Source organism: Colossoma macropomum, unplaced genomic scaffold (genome assembly GCF_904425465.1).
Source record: "Colossoma macropomum unplaced genomic scaffold, Colossoma_macropomum, whole genome shotgun sequence".
Classification (NCBI taxonomy): domain Eukaryota; kingdom Metazoa; phylum Chordata; class Actinopteri; order Characiformes; family Serrasalmidae; genus Colossoma; species Colossoma macropomum.
The window spans coordinates 4,482,640-4,501,288 of NW_023494787.1; the positions used below are offsets into that span (position 1 = coordinate 4,482,640).

The 18,649-nt window shown below is 40.4% G+C and overlaps 1 protein-coding gene across 1 annotated transcript in view; it reads left to right on the forward strand.

The window, feature by feature from the left end:
* The first annotated feature begins 786 nt into the window (after positions 1-786).
* zfpm2b (zinc finger protein, FOG family member 2b) overlaps positions 787-18,649 on the forward strand; it is a 102,899-nt gene continuing 85,036 nt past the window's right edge. The window contains exon 1 of the mRNA XM_036565921.1: positions 787-1,043. Coding sequence (XP_036421814.1) covers positions 1,004-1,043 — 40 coding nt within the window. The 5' untranslated portion in view covers positions 787-1,003. The remainder of the gene's footprint in view (positions 1,044-18,649) is intronic.

Genomic DNA, 18,649 nt, shown 5'->3' on the forward strand with positions numbered 1-18,649 from the left:
ATTAAGTTTGAGTTTTACGTTATGTTTACGTCACGTCTTCTTCTATGAGTTTATTGGCTGGCTGTAAAGCAGAAATCCGATTACTGTCTGACTCATGTAGACCTGGAGTTTCCCCATTATCTGATTACTCAAGTGTATATAAACACGTTGATCGGATTACTGACAAAATCTGATTTTCTGCAGTTATCGGACGATTAAGTGCATGATTATTACGTTTTATGATAGCTTTGAGAAGATTTTGGACTAAAAATCCATTCATGGTGGAGGGATACGTAATATGCAGGGCGCTGTGAGGCAAAATAGTCCCCAAAGAAAACTTATTATTTCAGATTTTCCACTATTTCCCATCATCAACATTCCATATAAACTCAGAAGACTCGTGTAGGTTCACTGGTGGTTCTGGATAGTAAATAAAATGTCTATATTTGTGTTGTAGTCATGGCGACCCCTGGTTCCCATCACCACCACTGTAAAGACATCTGAACCATTTCACACCAAACCACTCTGAATCTCTCTGTTCACATCTCAAACACCGCCAGAAATTTTGGAAAATTGGTGGAATTCCCCTTTAACAGCTCTCAAACTTCTCCCCTGCCGCTCCCAGTCCTGCTCCGTGCTCTCACTCCGAGCACGTGTCCAGCCCTCAGCCCGGAGGGCCTGCCAGCCTACGGCGCCCCGCGAGGCTCCCACTTCCCTCGCGCCACAACAAAAAGCAGCAGCGAAGAGCGCGCTGTCAGTCAGACAGCCAGTCAGTCCACGCGCAGCTGAGCCACCGCGCGGACTACAGGGGAGACCCTAAAGAGGGGGGTGGGCTGAAAACAAACACAGGAGGCAGAAATCAGCTGGCGTTTGGGGGTCTTAGCTGCCTCACGCGCGCTTAAAAGACGCTGACTTTTTTATTTTAATTTTTATTTTTTTTAGCTTTTTTTCTGTTTTTGGATGAAAAGCTTCAGCGCGACTCCACAGCTGGATTCAGAAAGAAGAGGAAACAGCTGCAGCAGAGATGTCCCGCAGAAAACAGAGCAAACCCCGGCAGTTCAAACGTGAGTTGTGATTTTAATAAAAGTCTCTTTTATTGTTTTATTTATAATTACATTTAGAGTTGGGTAAGGTGGTCAGTGCGCGTGCACGCGCGTGCAGATGTTATTGGCACGCTGGTTTCACATGAACAACTATATCACATTTTTAAAAAGTCAGCTTCTTATTCTCCAGGTTCATGTTCGAATTTTTCCGTTCCACCTTAAATGGTGCAGCAGTTACGTTGTGGCGCCTCGGGCGCCACAACGTAACTGCTGCACCATTTAAGGTGGAACGGAAAAATTCGAACATGAACCTGGCGAATACTTTTTTTTCTTGCACATGGATTATAAAACGAACTATTTACACATTGCAATCATTCATAGTGCAGATGTTCATCCATATTTGCCATTTTCAACAATTTTATGAACTATGTAGTCGTTTTTTTTCTTGCACGTGGCTTTTATTGCAACTATTTACGTCTGAAATTGTCTGTCGAGATGCTCAGTGCGCGTGCACAGTGCCTGCACTGTTTACAACTGATTTTTTTTTATTATTCTGGACTGTGCAACCGTTTACAAAATGACCCCAGTCCAGATGCATGGAGATTTTTCATGCGCGTGCACTGTTTACAAAATGCAGTCATTCATAGCTGGAGTTGTTATGAAGTACAGATGCATATTTTCCTCGCACGTGGCTTTTTGAACTCGACAGTTGAGGGGCTACAGGGTGTTTTTGTACATGCACACTTAAAAAAAGATGGTTCTTTAGTAAAAGCAGTGGTTCTGTTTATATCAGTGAGTTCTATATGTGGTTCTTCGCATGGTGAAAAAAGGGTTCTTGACATAGTAACAGAACAGGAACCTCTTCTGGTGCTGTGGAACCATGCACAGCATCAGTATGAGGGACTTTTTCACCATGCAAAGAGGTATTTGAGCATGCAAATGGTTGCATGTGGTTCTCTTTACTACAGAACCCTTTTAGAACCAAGTCTGAGCTGGAGCTATTTGCATGGTCTTTGCAACTATATCTGCATTTATTGGCCATTTGCACTCAGAGGTGTTTAGTGCAATGCTCAGACTTATTTGGTGCACGTTGGTTTTACGTGAGCACGTGCAGGGCTTCATGAGATTTTGATGCAGTGGCTTATTTGCACTGTTTACCTTTGCAGTGCAAATGTTTATGCATGAGGTTTTTACATATGCAATGCGATTGCAAACGTTTAGACGTGAGGTATTTTATTTATTGCACCTACGTTAAGTGCAAATGGTTAGAAGTTTTTGTTGCATGCGATTTTCCCCCCATTCGGTTCACGCGCGCGCTTAAATCAGGGCTGTGTTGTTGCACGAGCCCTTTTTTTCTGCTTTGCACGCAGTGATTTTTCTAAAAAGCGCCGAGTGCATTTAGAACAAACCTTATAGGGGGGGAAAATAGAGATGCAGGTTAAAATATAAAAGTCCCTTAAATGCTAACTGTGTGCATGTGCACTCAAAAATGCATGAATGCTAAAGCAAAGGGGAGGTGTTTAAAAAATACTGACACATTTTTAAAGAGTATTAATAATTATAGTAACAGCTTTGCTTGAAAATTGCACATTTATTTAATACAAGTAATGAAAACACATGCATAAAATAATAAACGCCTAATTAATTGTCTGTTCATGCAAAATAAGCTATCACTTAAAAAATATCCACTGTAAAAGCTACGGTGTGAGAATTGCAGCTTGTTTTGACAGTGCAGGCGCTTATGCATGTGCCATATATGCCAACAGGGATCAAGTTAAAGCGCAGTAATGGTGTAAATCCTGTTAACGTTCGCAATTTGCTGGTATATCTTGCTATGATCGAAGTGCATTCTCATGCAAAAGTAATGGTGTTTATTTCTAAATATATAGGTCTGTTTATATGGTCATTTCTTTGTTTTAAAGTGGTTAAAAGTGGATTTAAAGATATGAATAGTACAACAGAGCATAAAATAACCCCGGCTGGCATGGACGGCGTTCAGAGTTAGATGGTTATTACAGAGGACGAAAAGGTCAGCGCAGGGCGAGTCGTTTTTTTTTGTCTTTTTTTCTCCCCTCTCCTCTTTTTCCCCCCTTTTTTCTTCTCCCTCAAACATATTGCCCCTTATCTAAACCGGGCGATTCGCGATTCACCCTCTATTTTCATATTTTGCCTATTCCCATTCTCTGGGGTGTCCTCTGCGGCGGAGATAAAGAGCGAGTGCTGAAAGAGCTCCATTAATTTGCCCCGATGACTGGGCCGATAAGGGCAGATAATGGAGCTGATAAGCGCCGGGAAGATATACCATCAGACGTGCGATTATTACCATTAGAATTCAGGCCCTGCAATCTGCGGCGGGCTGATAATCCCCCCCCAGCCCCAGCCCCGCATGATAAGACAAAAAAATAGTCCGTCGTCTGCGTGCTCCCTTTATTAGGCCTCCTGGATATTCCGATAATATGGTGATAAATTATGTATTTCTCTACAGCCTCTGTTTTTCTTTTTTCGCTCCTATTGAAATCTCTCTCTCTCTCTCTCTCTCTCCCCCTTTCTTTCTTTACCTCGCTCTCTCTTTTTCTCTCTCCCTCTTTTTAACGGAGCGATAAGGAGGGTCGTTCGGGGTCATCTTTTCTGTCCCCCCCACCACCCCCCACAAAGTTCCAAGTGGGTTTTTATTGTAATAAGAGTTTGATCTGAGGGGCTGATAGGAAGGAGCCTCGGCTCCGTCTGTGTGCGCCTGTATCGTCGCTATCAGTTCTACATCACCCCAGTGAGCCGGACCAGCTGTTGTTCGCTCTTATCGAGCCCCCTACACCACCCCCCCTCCCACCACAGAGACAGTAAATTTGCGCAGATTGGTGGCGAGCGAGAGGCGCTTTTGCCAAATTTATGCCGCCGAGTTAAAAAATACAGTCTCCGCAGAGTGAAGCTGTAAAGGGGAGGAGCAGCTGCAGCAACTGTTTTCGCATCTTTACTGTAAAAACGATTTTAATAGGGTCCAAACAGGCTGTCTTAACCCATTAATGTCCATATCTGAGGTTTTTATGTATTCTGAGCACAAATGTATAGAAATTTTATACATTGACCAAACTATTACAGCCAAAAAAGTGAGTTTTTATCACTTATTTTACCAATTAATTCATTTTTTGCTCACAATGGGCTGCTGTTTTTTAACAAAGCAATAGGAAATCCTAATTTGATTGTGAATATTGGTAATAAAAAGGCAGAATTAAAAAAAAAAAGGCCAATGGTTGCATATACTAGGCATACTTATAAAATATAGCTATGCAAATTTTCCCTCATCTTGTGAAATCAAGCTGCTGGACATGAATTTGTTCAAAAAGTTTAAGAACTTTTTAAAGCTTTATTTGTTAAGAGACTGTGAGACAGACTATTGCTGTTCTAACTTATTGTTTGAGGTTCATTTCATTCCAAATTTAATTTCATTCAGGTTAGTTTTTCAGGCTAAAACCACACATTCTGTCCACAGTGGTCCTGCGGATGTGGTTTGAGGGGTTTTGAGAGTCTAGAGAAAATTCTGCATAAGAATACGTTCTTTAAAAAGTCATCCAGTTTTCCTTGTGATGAAGTCTTGTAACAAAAAAATCTAAGAACATGTTTTCTCTTCTCCTGTAAAGCTGCCATTTCAGACATACAAGGTTTCGGTTTGGCAGTGACCACAGGCTCCTGGGCCAAATGGATTATCAGCCTGTTTGAATGAACATGCTGTTACTGTGTCCGATCCAGAGCGACTTTAGCTCTTAATACTCATAACCCGAGGGAAGCATTGCCATTTGATGTATGACGTACCCTCATAAAAATAAAGGGGCCTTAGCGCTCCTCAGTCTTGGGCGTATAGTTCTAGGAAAAACCTTTAACTGGTATAGATCCTTTACTTTATGTGGAGGTTCTCTAACCCTTAGAAGGTAATTATGTGATTACATAATCAATTTTTTGGTTATGCAGTTATATACGTTCTGTATGGATGGGTTTGAGTCAGCACTTCTGACTTGTTTTAGTTGTTTTGGTATCAAAAATGACAAAAAATACAAAAATGTAAAGGATGTTTTGTCTTTCTGTGGAGACAACAATACTTTCCATGAAATTCAAATTATAATAAATCACAATTTCTACACGTTTCAATGATCTGCAGGTCAGAAATAATTCACATAAAATGAAAAGCTTGATTTTGTTATTGCAGGTGGTGAAGAGTTAAGAATAAAGGCTCCTAAAAGGTTTGTAGCTTCTAGTAAAACCTTTATTTGGTATAGAATCTTTATGTGGAGGTTCTCTAACCCTTAGAAGGCAATTATGGGTTTACATAATCAATTTTTGGTTATGGAGTTATATACGTACTGTATGGACAGGTTTGAGCCAACACTTCTGATTTGTTAGAGCTTTTTTGGTATCAAAAATGTCAAAAAATACAAAAATGTAAAGGATGTTTTGTCTTTTTATACATATAACAATACTTTCTGTCAAATTCAAATCATAATAAATCACAATTTTTACGTTTCAATGAACTGCGGCTCAGAAATCATATAAAATAAAAAGCTTGATTTTGTTATCGCAGGTGGTAAAAGTTAAAAATAAACGCCCTTAAATGGTTCATGGCTTCTATGAAAACCTTTATTTGGTACAGAACCTTTATGTGGAGGTTCTCTAACCTTTAGAACGCAGTTATGGGTTTACATAATCAATTTCTCATTATGCAATTATATATGTTCTGTATGGACAGGCTCGAGCCAGCACTTTTGATTTGTTTTAGTTGTTTTGGTATTAAAAATGACAAAAAATACAAAAATGTAGTGGATGTTTTGTCTTTCTGTACACACAACAATACTCTCCATGAAATTCAAATCATAATAAATAAGAATTTCTACACGTTTCAGTGAACTGCGGGTCAGAAATAATTCATACAAAAATAAAAAGCTTGATTTTGTCTTTGCAGGTTTCTAAGAGTTAAAAATAAAGGCGCTAAAATGGATCACGTCTTCTAGGAGCATCTTTATTTACTATAGAAGGTTCTTCTCGTTTGGTTCTTTGAGAAACCGTCCACTGAAAGGTTCCGAATAACCCTTTCTTGGCACCATTACTTTGAAGAGTGTAGTGTTACCTTCCGGAGGTAAAGCTAGTTTGGGGAGGAAGACTGTAAACTTGATTTAACCCCACAGCAGCAGCGAACTGTCTAAACAATCTTCCTTTGCGAATCGCTGCTTGTTTATTTGGTGCGCTGTCACTCGTGTCATTTGCGGTTGTCACGCGCTTACGCTAACGTGCCACTGTCAGAATATGATAATTTATTTCATTATTATACCCCTATCAGGGATGTCAGATTTGTTGGCTCTCCTTTATTCTTTTTTTAATCCGTTTTGATTAACTTCATCTGCCAACTGTCAGCGCGAGGCGTCCCTCAGTCGTGCGCTATCTCTCTCAGATCAGCGCAATATGAAGAGGGGTTATTGCGTGCCAACTTTTTCCCCAGCATCTGTTCAGCACTAATGAGCTGTGAAGTGCTGTGGGCTCGCTGGGCTACAAAGCAGGACGGATGGAGGGATGGAGAGATGCAGGGATGGAGGGAGCCAACTGTTTCCCTCTCCTTCACAAAAACACTCGGAAAGATCCGAAAACACTGCTGCCGTCTCACTTTCTGCTTCATAAGACCAAGACTGTAACATCACGATACTTGAGGGCATTTTCATAATACGTACACTGTACCTCCAAACGTCTGTAGATCCCGGCATCTCCAGCATTTCCTCTGAAATCAAGGGTGTTCATTGGGAGTAACAGCCTCTACTCTTCTGGGAAGGCTTTGGAACATTGCTGTGAGGATTTGGTGGAGCATTAGTGAGGTCAGGTACTGATGTTGGATGGTCGGATCTGGATCACTCCAACTCATCCCTAAGGTATTGGATGGAGCTCCATCACTCCAGAGAACACAGATCCACTGCTCCACAGCCCAGTGCTGGGGGGCTTTATACCCCTCTAGCCCATGCTGGGCACTGGGCATGGTGACCTTAGAATCATGTGTGGCTGCTCCAAAGTGTCACATTGTATTGGTCAGTGCTTTTTTGTTGAGATTTTAAGTCCAAGTCAAGTCTCACCTCTCTAAATTGTGAGTCTGAGTCCAGTCTGGAGTGTCTGGTGCAAGTTTAAGTCAAGTCTCGAGGCTCTGTGAGTGAGCTGAGTCTCGTCTCTGGGGTACGAGTGTCTCGAGTCTCTGTGAGTGTGAGTCTCGTCTCTGTGGTATGAGTGTCTTGAGTCTCTACGGTGCAGGTGGGAGTCTGAGTCTTAAATTGTCTCTAGGATGAGAGGCAAATTCAAGTCTCAGGTCTCTGAGATTTAACTCGGAATCAAGTCAGGTCTCAGATGTGAGTCAGCGTTGAATCTCGGGTCTCTAGGATGCGAGTCTGACTCAAGCCTTGAGTCTCTGGGATGCAAGTCAGAGTCATGTCTCAGGTTTCTGAGATGCGAGTCCGAGTTGAGTCTCGAGTCTTTAGTAGAGAATTAGAGGCATTGCATTGTACAAAAGTATATTGAACTAAAGACCCTTTTTTATGGATATTATATATTAAGTCCGAGTCGAGTCTCAAATATCTAAGTTGCAAGTCTGAGTCCAGTCTCTGTGGTGTGAGTGCGAGTTGAGTCTTAGGGGTACGAGGGGGTCGAGTCTCTATGGTGCAGGTGCAAGTGTCGAGTCTCTGCGATGCGTGTTCAAGTCAAGTCTCATCTCTGGGATGAGTTGCAGGGTCAAGTCTCTGACGTGCAAGTGTGAATTGAGTCTTGAGACTCTGGTGCGTGAGTCTCAGTCGAGTCTTGAGTTTCAGGGGTGCAATTCCGAGTCAAGCCTTGAGTCTCTGGGATGCAAGTCCGAGTCAAGTATCTGGGGAATGAGTCAGAGCCGAGTCTTGAGTCTCTGAAGAACGAGTCCGAGTCGAGTCTTGAGTCCCCGGGGAGTGAGTTCGAGTCAGGTCTGGGGTTTCCGCAGTGCAGTTCAGAATTAAATCTCGAGTCTCTGGGGAACAAGTCCGAGTCGAGTCTCAAATCTCTGGGGTGCAAGTCTGAATCGAATCTTGAGTTTCCGGGATGCAAGTCAGAGTCAAGTCCCGTATCTCTAGGGAGCAAGTCCAAGTCGAGCCTCAAGTCTCTAGGATGCGAGTCTGAGTCATGTCTGGGGCTTCAGCAAAGCAAGTCAAAGTCAAGTCTCACGTCTCTGGGGAGCGAGCCCAAGTCATGTCTCGGGTCTCTAGGATGCGAGTCCGAGTCGAGCCTTGAGCCTCTGGGATGCGAGTCTGAGTCGAGTCTTGAGTCTCCGTGATGCAAGTCCGAGTCCAGTCTTGGGAGTTACTTTAAGCCGCAAGTCTGAGTTGGTCCTTGAGTCTCAAAGATTTGGAACCGAGTCAGGTCTCAAGTCTCTGAGGTTCAGGTCTGAGTCAAATCTTGAGTCTCTGGAATGCAAGTCTCAAGTCTGTGGGGAGCTTGTTGAGACTCAAGTCTCTGGGGTGCGAGTGCGCATCAAGTCTTAAGTCTAGAGGTTCTAGTCTGAGTCGAATCTCGAGTTTCTGTGGTGCAAGTCTGAGTCGAGTCTCAAGTCTTTAGTAGAGAATTTTGGTTTAGTCTCGTTATTAGCTTTAGGCACTGCATCGTACAAATGTATACTCAGCTAAAGACCAGTCAGGTTCGACTTCAGGCAAGGAGCCTTTCATTGTAGGAGAACCTTCAGCCTGAAGAACAGAACTGGAACGCTACATGCAGTAAATGCGGTGTTTAATGGAAAGACGCAGTGTTTGAACCCGTTTGTCACGCTCTGGAATAATATACCTACAAATGGGACCAAGCCCACCATGTAACACCAACAATGGTAAATAAAACCATTGAAAAACACTGAGGAAGATAAGGAAGATGTTTATTTGACCACCCTTAATCATCAATGGCCCTGCTTTGGTAGATGCACTATCAGTGATGTCCAGCAAGCCTGACCAACAGCAGACCTTTTATCCCTCTCACCTTTATTGAACCCATAGGGCTCAATGGAGATGTAGATCAATGATCAGTGGCAGATGGCAGAGATGTGGTTGGAGCTTTTGAAGAGAAACAGCGGTAATGCGATCATTCAGGCTGCCTCACAGAGTGTTTATAGAGTTTGTCCTTCAGTTTTTCAGTGACGGATGTCTTTGAAAGTGCTAAACAAAGCATGGATCATCAGATCATCAGGATCTTCACCAGTCGCACTGGCTTATATACATATTCTCGCTGTTGGAACAAAACCTTGTATCTCCATTTTTGTTGTTTTAAATTTTTGACATTATTTGGTAAAATCAATTGTGTCAAAATTTTATGATGAATAGATCAGTAAAAGCCATCCAGAATTACTTGGAATAAAATCTTTTTACATTAAGTTCCATTCCAAGTTAAGAGGGTTTTTCCTTCTACTGTAAAGCTGCCATTTTGGAGATACAAGGTTTGATCTGACTACGATGAGACGTGTTTGTTTTTGCACATTTTGTGAACAGCATTGTCCAGACTGTGCAATAAAACACAAGAAAAAACACGAAAACTTACAAAAAAAAAAACAGCAAAATTATTATTTATTAATTAGATTTTTTTTACAAAAGCTCCTTGTTACATTTTTTTAAAACTGGAAGAACAAATGTCTGTTTTTGATTCTGTCTCTCTCTCTCTCTCTCTCTCTATATATATATATATATATGGCAAATAAAGAAAAACAACAAAAATGGAGGTATACGTTTTATAGGTATAATTATATACATAATATATATAATATGTATATAATTGTGTGTATGTGTGTATATATAAATATGTACAAATGTGTGTGTGTGTATATATATATTATATACATTGTGTGTATATATATATATATATATATATATATATATATTTGATTGTCCATATGCTGTATATATACATATACATACATATATATGTATGTGAGAGACAGAGAGAGAGAGAGAGAGTGAGAGAGAGAGAGAGAGGACATAATTTAGCATATTGGGGTTGCAAATTTTTTTTTAGTATGTTCAACTTATAGATAGATATGAATAGATAAATAGAAATTGTGCTGTAAAACTTTGTTTTCTGTAGAACATGTGCTGACTTGTTTTTACAGAACATATAATTTGATCACGGTGTTCAAACTTAAATACGTATTGACTATAGGGTACTATTACATATAGGTACTTACATATACAGAATAAGTTGTATATATACAGATGTATACACACACGCACATGCATACACACACACACACAAACGATACATATGGAACATTATATTTACATTCTATATAACATATTAGACATGTATGATGCTACATCTTGATAAGGTTCATTTTTTGACCTCTGAGAAAAATTCACGGCTGCATATTTTAACCATAACATCATCTTATACCAATCACTCTATTAGGAACACCTGTACATCTACTCGTTCATGCAATTATCTAATTAGCCAATCATGTGGCAGCATTGCAGCGCATCAAAAAATGCAGATACGGGCGGCAGCTTCAGGTAATGTTCACATCAACCATCAGAATGAGGAAAAAATGTGATCTCAGTGATTTTGACCAGATGATTGTTGGTGCCAGACGGGCTGGTTTAAGTATTTCTGTAACTTCTGATCTCCTGGGATTTTCACACACAACAGTCTCTAGAGTTACTTACAATGAAGCAATAAAGAAAAAAACATCTAGTGAGCTTCAGTTCTGCAGACAGAAACGCTTTGTTGATGAGAGAGGTCAGTGGAGAATGGCTAGACTGGTTCGAGCTGACAGAAAGGCTACGGTAAGTCAGATAACCACTCTGTACAACTGTGATGAGCAGAAAAGCATCTCAGAGTGCACAACACGTTGAACTTTGAGGTGGATGGGCTACAACAGCAGAAGACCATGTCGGGTTCCACTTCTGTCAGACAGAAAGCTGAGGCTGCAGTGAACACAGGCTCACCAAAGCTGGACAGCTAAAGGCTGGAAATACGTAGTCTGATCTGATTAATCTCGATTTCTGCTGAGGCTCACAGATGGTGAGGTCGGAATTAGGTGCCAACAGCGTGAATCCACAGACCCAACCTGACTTCTGTCAGCAGTCCAGGCTGGTGGAGGTGGTGTAATGGGGTGGGGAATGTTTTTTTGACATGCTTTGGGCTTGTTAGTACCAATCAATCATCGCATTGAATGCCACAGCCTGTTTGAGTCATGGCCACAATCTACCTTCTTGGCTACTTCCAGCGTGATAATGCATCTTATTGCTAGCAAAGCAAAAGCTCAAACTGGTTTCATGAACCTGACAATGAGTTCAGTGTTCTTCAGTGGTCTTCACAGCCACCAGATCTGAATCCAGTAGAACACCTTTGGGATGTGGTAGAACAGGAGATTCACAGAATGTTAGTGAACCTGAAAAACCTGCAGGAATTGCATGATGCAGTCATATCAACATGGACCAGAATCTAAAAAGAAATGTTTCCAACATTTTGTAGAATCCATGCCACAAAGAATTGAGGCTGTTCTGAGAGCAAAGGGAGGCCCTACCAGTATCAGTGTAGTGTTCCTAATAAAGTGCTTGGTAAGTGTAGTTCCTCATTTACATTTGACTAATCCAAGAACTTCTAGCTGGATTTTTTATTATATTTTATTTTACAAAGCACAGGAACTTTGAATATCCTCACCCGGTGAAATGCTTCATGGATGAGGAATTGATTTGGTGCCTACCTAAAGAGATTATGTATCTTAAATGTACGATAGGGCCCATTGAAGGTGGAGGATTATGGAATTTACTTTCCTCTGTAGATAGATAAATGCCTCAAAGCCTCTGGCAGCGGATGAGCAAATTTTCTCTGTGTGTGCGGTAGTGCTCAGACTGGGAGCGGGGGGAAATAACATCTTCCCTCAGAGACTTTGAAGTGTTCATCATGTGTTTGCCTTACTGTGGAAGTTTGGATATTCCCAAATGCTGAGCAGGAATTCTCTGGAAAATCAGTTAATTCTCATCGGTTTCAGTAATGATATCATGATACGTTGGAAAAAACGTTGAATTTTGAATGTACTGGATTCAAATGCGTTCATCATTTACACATTAATAAAATATCGTCGCTGTCAAAAGAAAAACGGATCTCCATTAATTTGTGATTTTTCAGGTTTCTACATCATTTGAGCTCAGCAGCCGTTCTTTACGTTGTGTGAAAATTTCATGATGAATAGAGCAATAAAAAAGCACCAAAATTGCTTAGAAAAAATCTCTTTCCATTGACTTATTTTAGAGATATTACGTCAACACAGTTTTGTCCATCTGTTTATTTACTTTTAGCAATGACTGTGTTGGTTTAATATACAGGGTGATTCAAAAAGATTCATCCGATTTCAAAATGATTCATTTCGCTTGTAAATCATTACAGATCAATGCAGTGAACTGTAAATGGTTTAAATGAGCATAAAGTTTATTATGTAATTGTACAAGGTCTCAGTATGAACCTCCTCCAGCTGTACGGACAACATCAACTCCATAGTCAAAAACGCTTTCTGCTCAGGGGTCACCATCTCCTCGCAGACTGAAGGGAGCCATCTTCAGGTGACGGAACATTTGGACATGGTCCCCAACCCCACCACTGTTTAGAATCAATTTCAGTTTCAACAGATAGTTTGTTAACAGTTTGAACGTCTGTAGAAGGTCTATAGGGGACTATAGTGGACTATCCAGATAAAGTGAGACCAATTATTCTGCAGCTTTTTGTTTGACTTTTCCGTTCCACCTTAAATTGAGCAGTGGTTACATTTTGGCAGCCGTATAGGCATCTCAGTATAACTGCTGCAACATTTAAGGTGGAACAGGAAATTCGACGAAGCCAACTTTAGCTTTGTCGAATTTCTCGAGTCATTTGTCTCGTACGTTCGTCCCGTACACCTGAGCGCCACACACTGCTGGAATTAAGAAAATATTACCGTAGTTCTCGCTTCAGTGCCAGCTGCTCCACGGCTTGTAGTTAACAGAGTGTAAAAATGCAAAGAATTCTGGGTGGCTCCGCCCCCAGTGCTGCAATATTAATATTATTTAAGGCTGTGAGTTTCTGCTGTTTATTTGAATTTAACTAATGGGATAATTGAGCACTCAGTAAAGCACTGTTTAACTAAAACTACTGAAATATACAATTAAAATATGAAATACAGGCTGATTCAAAAAGATTAATCCGATTTCAAAGTGACATATTTTTACAACCGTGAGGCGCCTAGGAACCAATCACAATCCAATTGAAAGAGGGGGTCATAGAGTTTCTGACTGTCAGTATGGCAGTGAACCTCAAACAGCTCAGAGCGTTCGTCTTTGGTACCAACCATTCCAAGAAATGTCACCAGCATCACCAGATCTCATGCCGTGTGACTTTTTCGCGGGAGTATGTTAAGGATTCTGTTTATGTGATCTCCGAACCTGCACTGAAAGAGCCGTGAGTGCAGCGACACCCGACATGCTCAATCGAGTATGGGATGAATTTGACTATGGCGTTGATGTCTGTACAGCTGGAGGAGGTTCATATTGAGCACTTGTAACATTAAATAATAAACTTTATGCTCATTTAAACCATTTACAGTTCACTGCATTGATCTGTAATGATTTACAAGTGAAATAAATCATTTTGAAATCAGATGAATCTTTTTAAATCACCCTGTATTCACATATATATATTTAGCCACCTAAAATTGGTAACAGCCACAGGTCTTCATATCGGTCAGGCCCTAATACAGATATCTTGCAAGATTTTTCAAACGGTGCTTAAAAATTCTCATCAAAATCTCAATTTTGAGCCCACTGGTACTGAACTAGCGATACAGTCAGCATAAAATAAGAAATAAGTGCAGTTCAGAAGGAAAAACCCCTGAAAACAGAAAAGACGGTAATGAAAGTGATTACTCGAAGAGCTAGAAGAGCGCAGAGTTTGCCTTTATCACAGAAGCTGTTGGTGTGACAATAGATGTTCTCCGCATGCTGGGATTACAGAGCGAGCATTTCGCTTTAATTTGTGCTCCAGCCGCTCCGCAGCAAAAAAAAATATGACTGATGCTTCCGCAGACGTCTAAACAGAGAGTGGAAAATCGCTAATGGCACAAATCTGGGCAGAAATAGGTGATAGCGGAAGTTTCAGCAAAACATCTTTGGCGAAACTGCACTTAAAAAAAAACTAAAGTTTAATAAGAAGTGCTGTTGGGGTTGAGTCTGCAGAGCTGTTGATACCACTGCCAAAGGAAAGCTTAAGTGTTTAATTATGTCAGCGAGTGCGCGGACTGGTTACCCACGCTGTACTGCACTTTAATTATTATTTGTGGCCTCTGTCTGTGGCGTGAATTCATTTGTGGGTAGTCTGTTCAGTTTAACTGGTTTTCTTTGGCAGTACAGAGTGAATGTTTCCCTTCACGCCTTAATGCAAAGCAGCATCTCGAACAGTCTGTGTCTAAGAACAGCATCCTTAAAGGAGCAGGTCGGCAAAAAATCAAATTTCCCCAGTTTTCATTCCTTTCTCCAAATGTTGTCAATCAGCCAAGACACATTTCCAAATTTGCCTGCTGTTGTTTTTAGCTATGCTAACACAGTTTAGTCCATGATTATAAATAACAGTAATAATATAATATAGTGTAATATAATGTAATGTAATGTAATATAATATAATAATACTTAATACAGTACCAGAAACCACAAAATCAGGACTGTTACACAGATAAACATTAATATAAAATATGTCATTATCATTCTCTCCAAATGTGTTTATTTACTCATTATTACTGTAGCTTTTAGAACAAATCTTAAGGTAAACACTGAACAAAATTGTCTTTTGTCTTGGTGTGTTTTGTCGTTGTATCTTATTGTATGTGTGTGTGTGTGTGTGTGTGTGTGTATGTATGTATATATATATATATATATATCGCTGTTGTTGGAAGAAAATCTTTTATCTCCATTTTTGTCAGTTTTCAGTTTTTGTCTTAATTTGAAAATACCTTTTTGTGTGTGTATATATATATATATATATATATATATATATATGTCTGTGTGTGCGTGTGTGTGTGTGTGTGTGTGAGACATTACATATACATACTTACAAACATGTAATATATATCGTCGCTGTCCAAAGAAAAACACGTACCTCCATTTTTGTCAATTTTTATTTTTTCTGCATCAATTGATCGTCATTTCATGATGAATGGACCAATAGCAATGCTCTAAAATTACTTGGAATAAAATATCTTCACATTAACTTACATTAAAAGTAAAGACCGTTTTTGCCGCCTCCTGTAAAGTTGCTGTTTTGGAGATACTTGTTTTTCTTTGGGCAGCGACGATATGGAATAGATTTTTATTACATACTTATAAATGTAACACATTAGAGATTACTGAACACCTCAACACAGTTTGAGGCAAGCATGGGACGATGTAGGCGTGCAGACAGCACCATGCTAATCGCCGGTACAGCTTCCATTCCATTACAGAACCGAACATGGCTCAGGTGATGGACTAAATTAGCTATATAAAATAAGGTGATGTGATTATGAGTTACTGTATACTGGTTGTTGTTGTTGTTGTTGTTGTTGTTGTTTATAGACTCTCTATAACTGAACTAAATCTAATTATGATCCATGCAGTTGGGTAAATTAGATCTTTTGTTAGTAATGAATAGCCATATGACAGTGATTGATTGATAGATAGCCTGATTGACTAGATTGATTATCTGACCGTCCTTTCATCACTACGAAACAACAACTACAGTGACCAGATAGCCTTGGAGGTTAGAGGTTGCTGTTAGTTATCCAAATGCAGGCCGCCTTTGCAGACTTTCTCTAATAATCAAAGTGCTAAAGTATCGTTATTGTGATAAAAATGCCTTTTCCGAACATATTGTGGATATTCGTCAGTACTTGTAGAACACTGACCAACTGCATGTGCCGTTATAAACAGAGCGAAATTAGTCCTGTTTAACTGAATTTAGTGCCAAATATTGAATATAAATCATTGTGTTCTGTATAGTGTTTTTTAAAATGTGGCCCTCCAGGTTCTTTCTTCTCTTTCCTCTCAGTTCCAACTGATCAAATGTCTGAAAAAATAAATATTGTGACACTTCGTGTGTCGTAAAAATTTCCTGAAGCGTTGCAATATCATATTCCCTGATAGCAAGAGGATGGTGGGCCACTGTCGGCCCGCTGATGGCAGAGCTGGTGGTCCACTGGCGTTTTGCTCAGCGTTTTCTGGGCGGCCCACCGGTGGTTAAGCAGAGTAATAGACAAAATTCCACTTATCATTGCTTATTTTCCACTCACAGACCAATTTCTTCCCTCCTTCCTTCTTTAGTTATATTTTGTGAATTAGTTTAGTAAATAATTTTGATCTATTACAGTTTCAGCAACAACATTTTCTATAAAATCTTTTTATATCAGGCCAAGTCATTAATTTTTTCTCTCAGTTGTTTGTAATATTTGTCTTTTATTTTAGAAAATGATCTATGTGCATTTAAAACCTGTTTGAGGTGATCAAAAACTAGTTGGAGCTTGTGTGCAGGACTGTAATCTGGGTGGTCCAGGGGTGCCGACCTTATCAAGACCCCGGACCGATATATGCTCGCTATCTGGGTTTTTGCCATGCCGCCCGATTCAATGCTAAAGTAATGCTTTGTGTTAGAGTCCATGCTGTTAACACAAAAGGAATAATTCAGTTAGAAAGTCAAATTTACCCAACTTTTCCCAGCCAAGACACATTTGCTTCTTTAGCTTTAGCTCTGGAGCTACGAGGCTAATGCAGCTAGCAAGTAATGAAAGCTAATACAGCACCAATTAGCATGGTGCTAACTGCATGACCAACTATCACATTCACCACAATCAGTGTGGAGGAGTTCAGTGTCTCTAATAGACTCGATTCTGTGGTTTCTGACTCTGTATGACTCACTGTTACCTATAAACATGAATTGAAGTACATTAGCATAAAGCTAAAAACAGCATCTGGATTCATTTTGTCTTGTTTGAAGGAATTACAGTGAATAGCTCAATGCGTCTTTCGGGGTGTGGCTTTAAAATCACTGTTTGAAAGCTGTATGTGAGAAATTCAGTATAGTTTCATTAGAAAAGGTCTGATTTTTTCATCCCTTTAGTTAAGTAGCACCATGCTAGGTGCTGCATAAGTTTCCATCTCTTCTTGGCTACATTAGCCTCTTAGCTCCAGTGAAAAACTAAAGAAGCGAACTGAATTTCTCACATGCAGCTTTCAAAGAGTCGTAATTTCAAAGGCCCAAAAGAATCACTTATAAGAGCAGATTTAGAAACTGGACTTGCTACAAAATGAATCTAGATGCTGCTGTTGTTAGCTGTGCTAATGTGCATGTTTATAGATCACAGTGAGTCATACAGTGTCAGAAACCACGTAATCGAGTCTATTAGGCTACGTTTACACAGCAGGTAAAGTGGCCCAAATCTGATCTTTTTCTCCATGTGTGACACAGATGTGTGTCTATGTGTGACATTTTCAATTCTGATTTGAGACGCTTTCATATGTGGTGCTGAAATCCGATAAGTATCTGATCTGCGGCAATGCGACTCAGTCTGAACAGCCAGATCGGAATTCATGTGACTTTTACGTCAGTCCAACTCAACATTCGTCATAATTTTGCGCCGCTGAGACTCATAAACATTTAGGCTGATGTTTCTGTACCAATAAATTAGAAGAGACTCATCAAACCGCTCAGTGTTCGAAGAGGTTTTGAACGAAACGGCCACACGCGGCCGGAGGAGCCCGAGGCTGCAGCGTCAGAGAACAGTTTAAAGAATTCGAGGACACGAACCAAAGAAGTGGCTGAACAACGAGCCCTTTTTACGGTGAACCCGAACACACTGTGGATGATAAGTCCAGCTGTCAACCTCTGGAACTTCATAATCGCTCCTGTGATGCAGGAGAAGACGAGACTGAAAGCTCCAGGAGCGACAGGCTCTCGCTGGCCATCATGGCTGTTTACCTCCAGACGAGCACGACATGTGAAGCATTGTTCGTTTGCGCATGTGGGTCAGTTTAGGAGCTGATCTGGTCAGACTGATGTCACATACAGATCACATTTAAAAGATAATTTGAACAGCCAAACAAAAATTTTTTGTCGGATTTGGTGAGAAAATCAGATTTGGGCCACTTTTACCTGCTGTGTAAACGGAGCCTTAGAGATACTGAACAACTACACACAGTTTGAGGGGAGTTTGTGATGATTTCCAGCACAGATCAGCATAAAATCCATAAAGTCCATGCTGGTCTAAGCTGGTCTGTACTTGTTTTTGCTGGTCTGATGGTGTTTTAGTGGGTCACCCAGTATGGGTACACTGGTTGACCAGCATAACAGCATTCAGAACACAGCATATGCTGGTTTTGCTGGTGACCAGGCGTACTGGTCTATGCTGGTTTTTCTAGCAGGGTTATGCAGTTAGCACCATGCTAATTGGTGCTGTATTAGCTTCTAGTACTTGTTAGCTACATTAGCCTCTTAGCTCCAGTATAAAACTAAAGAAGCCGGACTTCAGACACCGAACACGTCTTGGCTGATCAGCTACATTTGAAGTAACGCTGGCGGACTGTGTACTTAAAATGTTTTGCTATATTAGCATACGCTAAGAT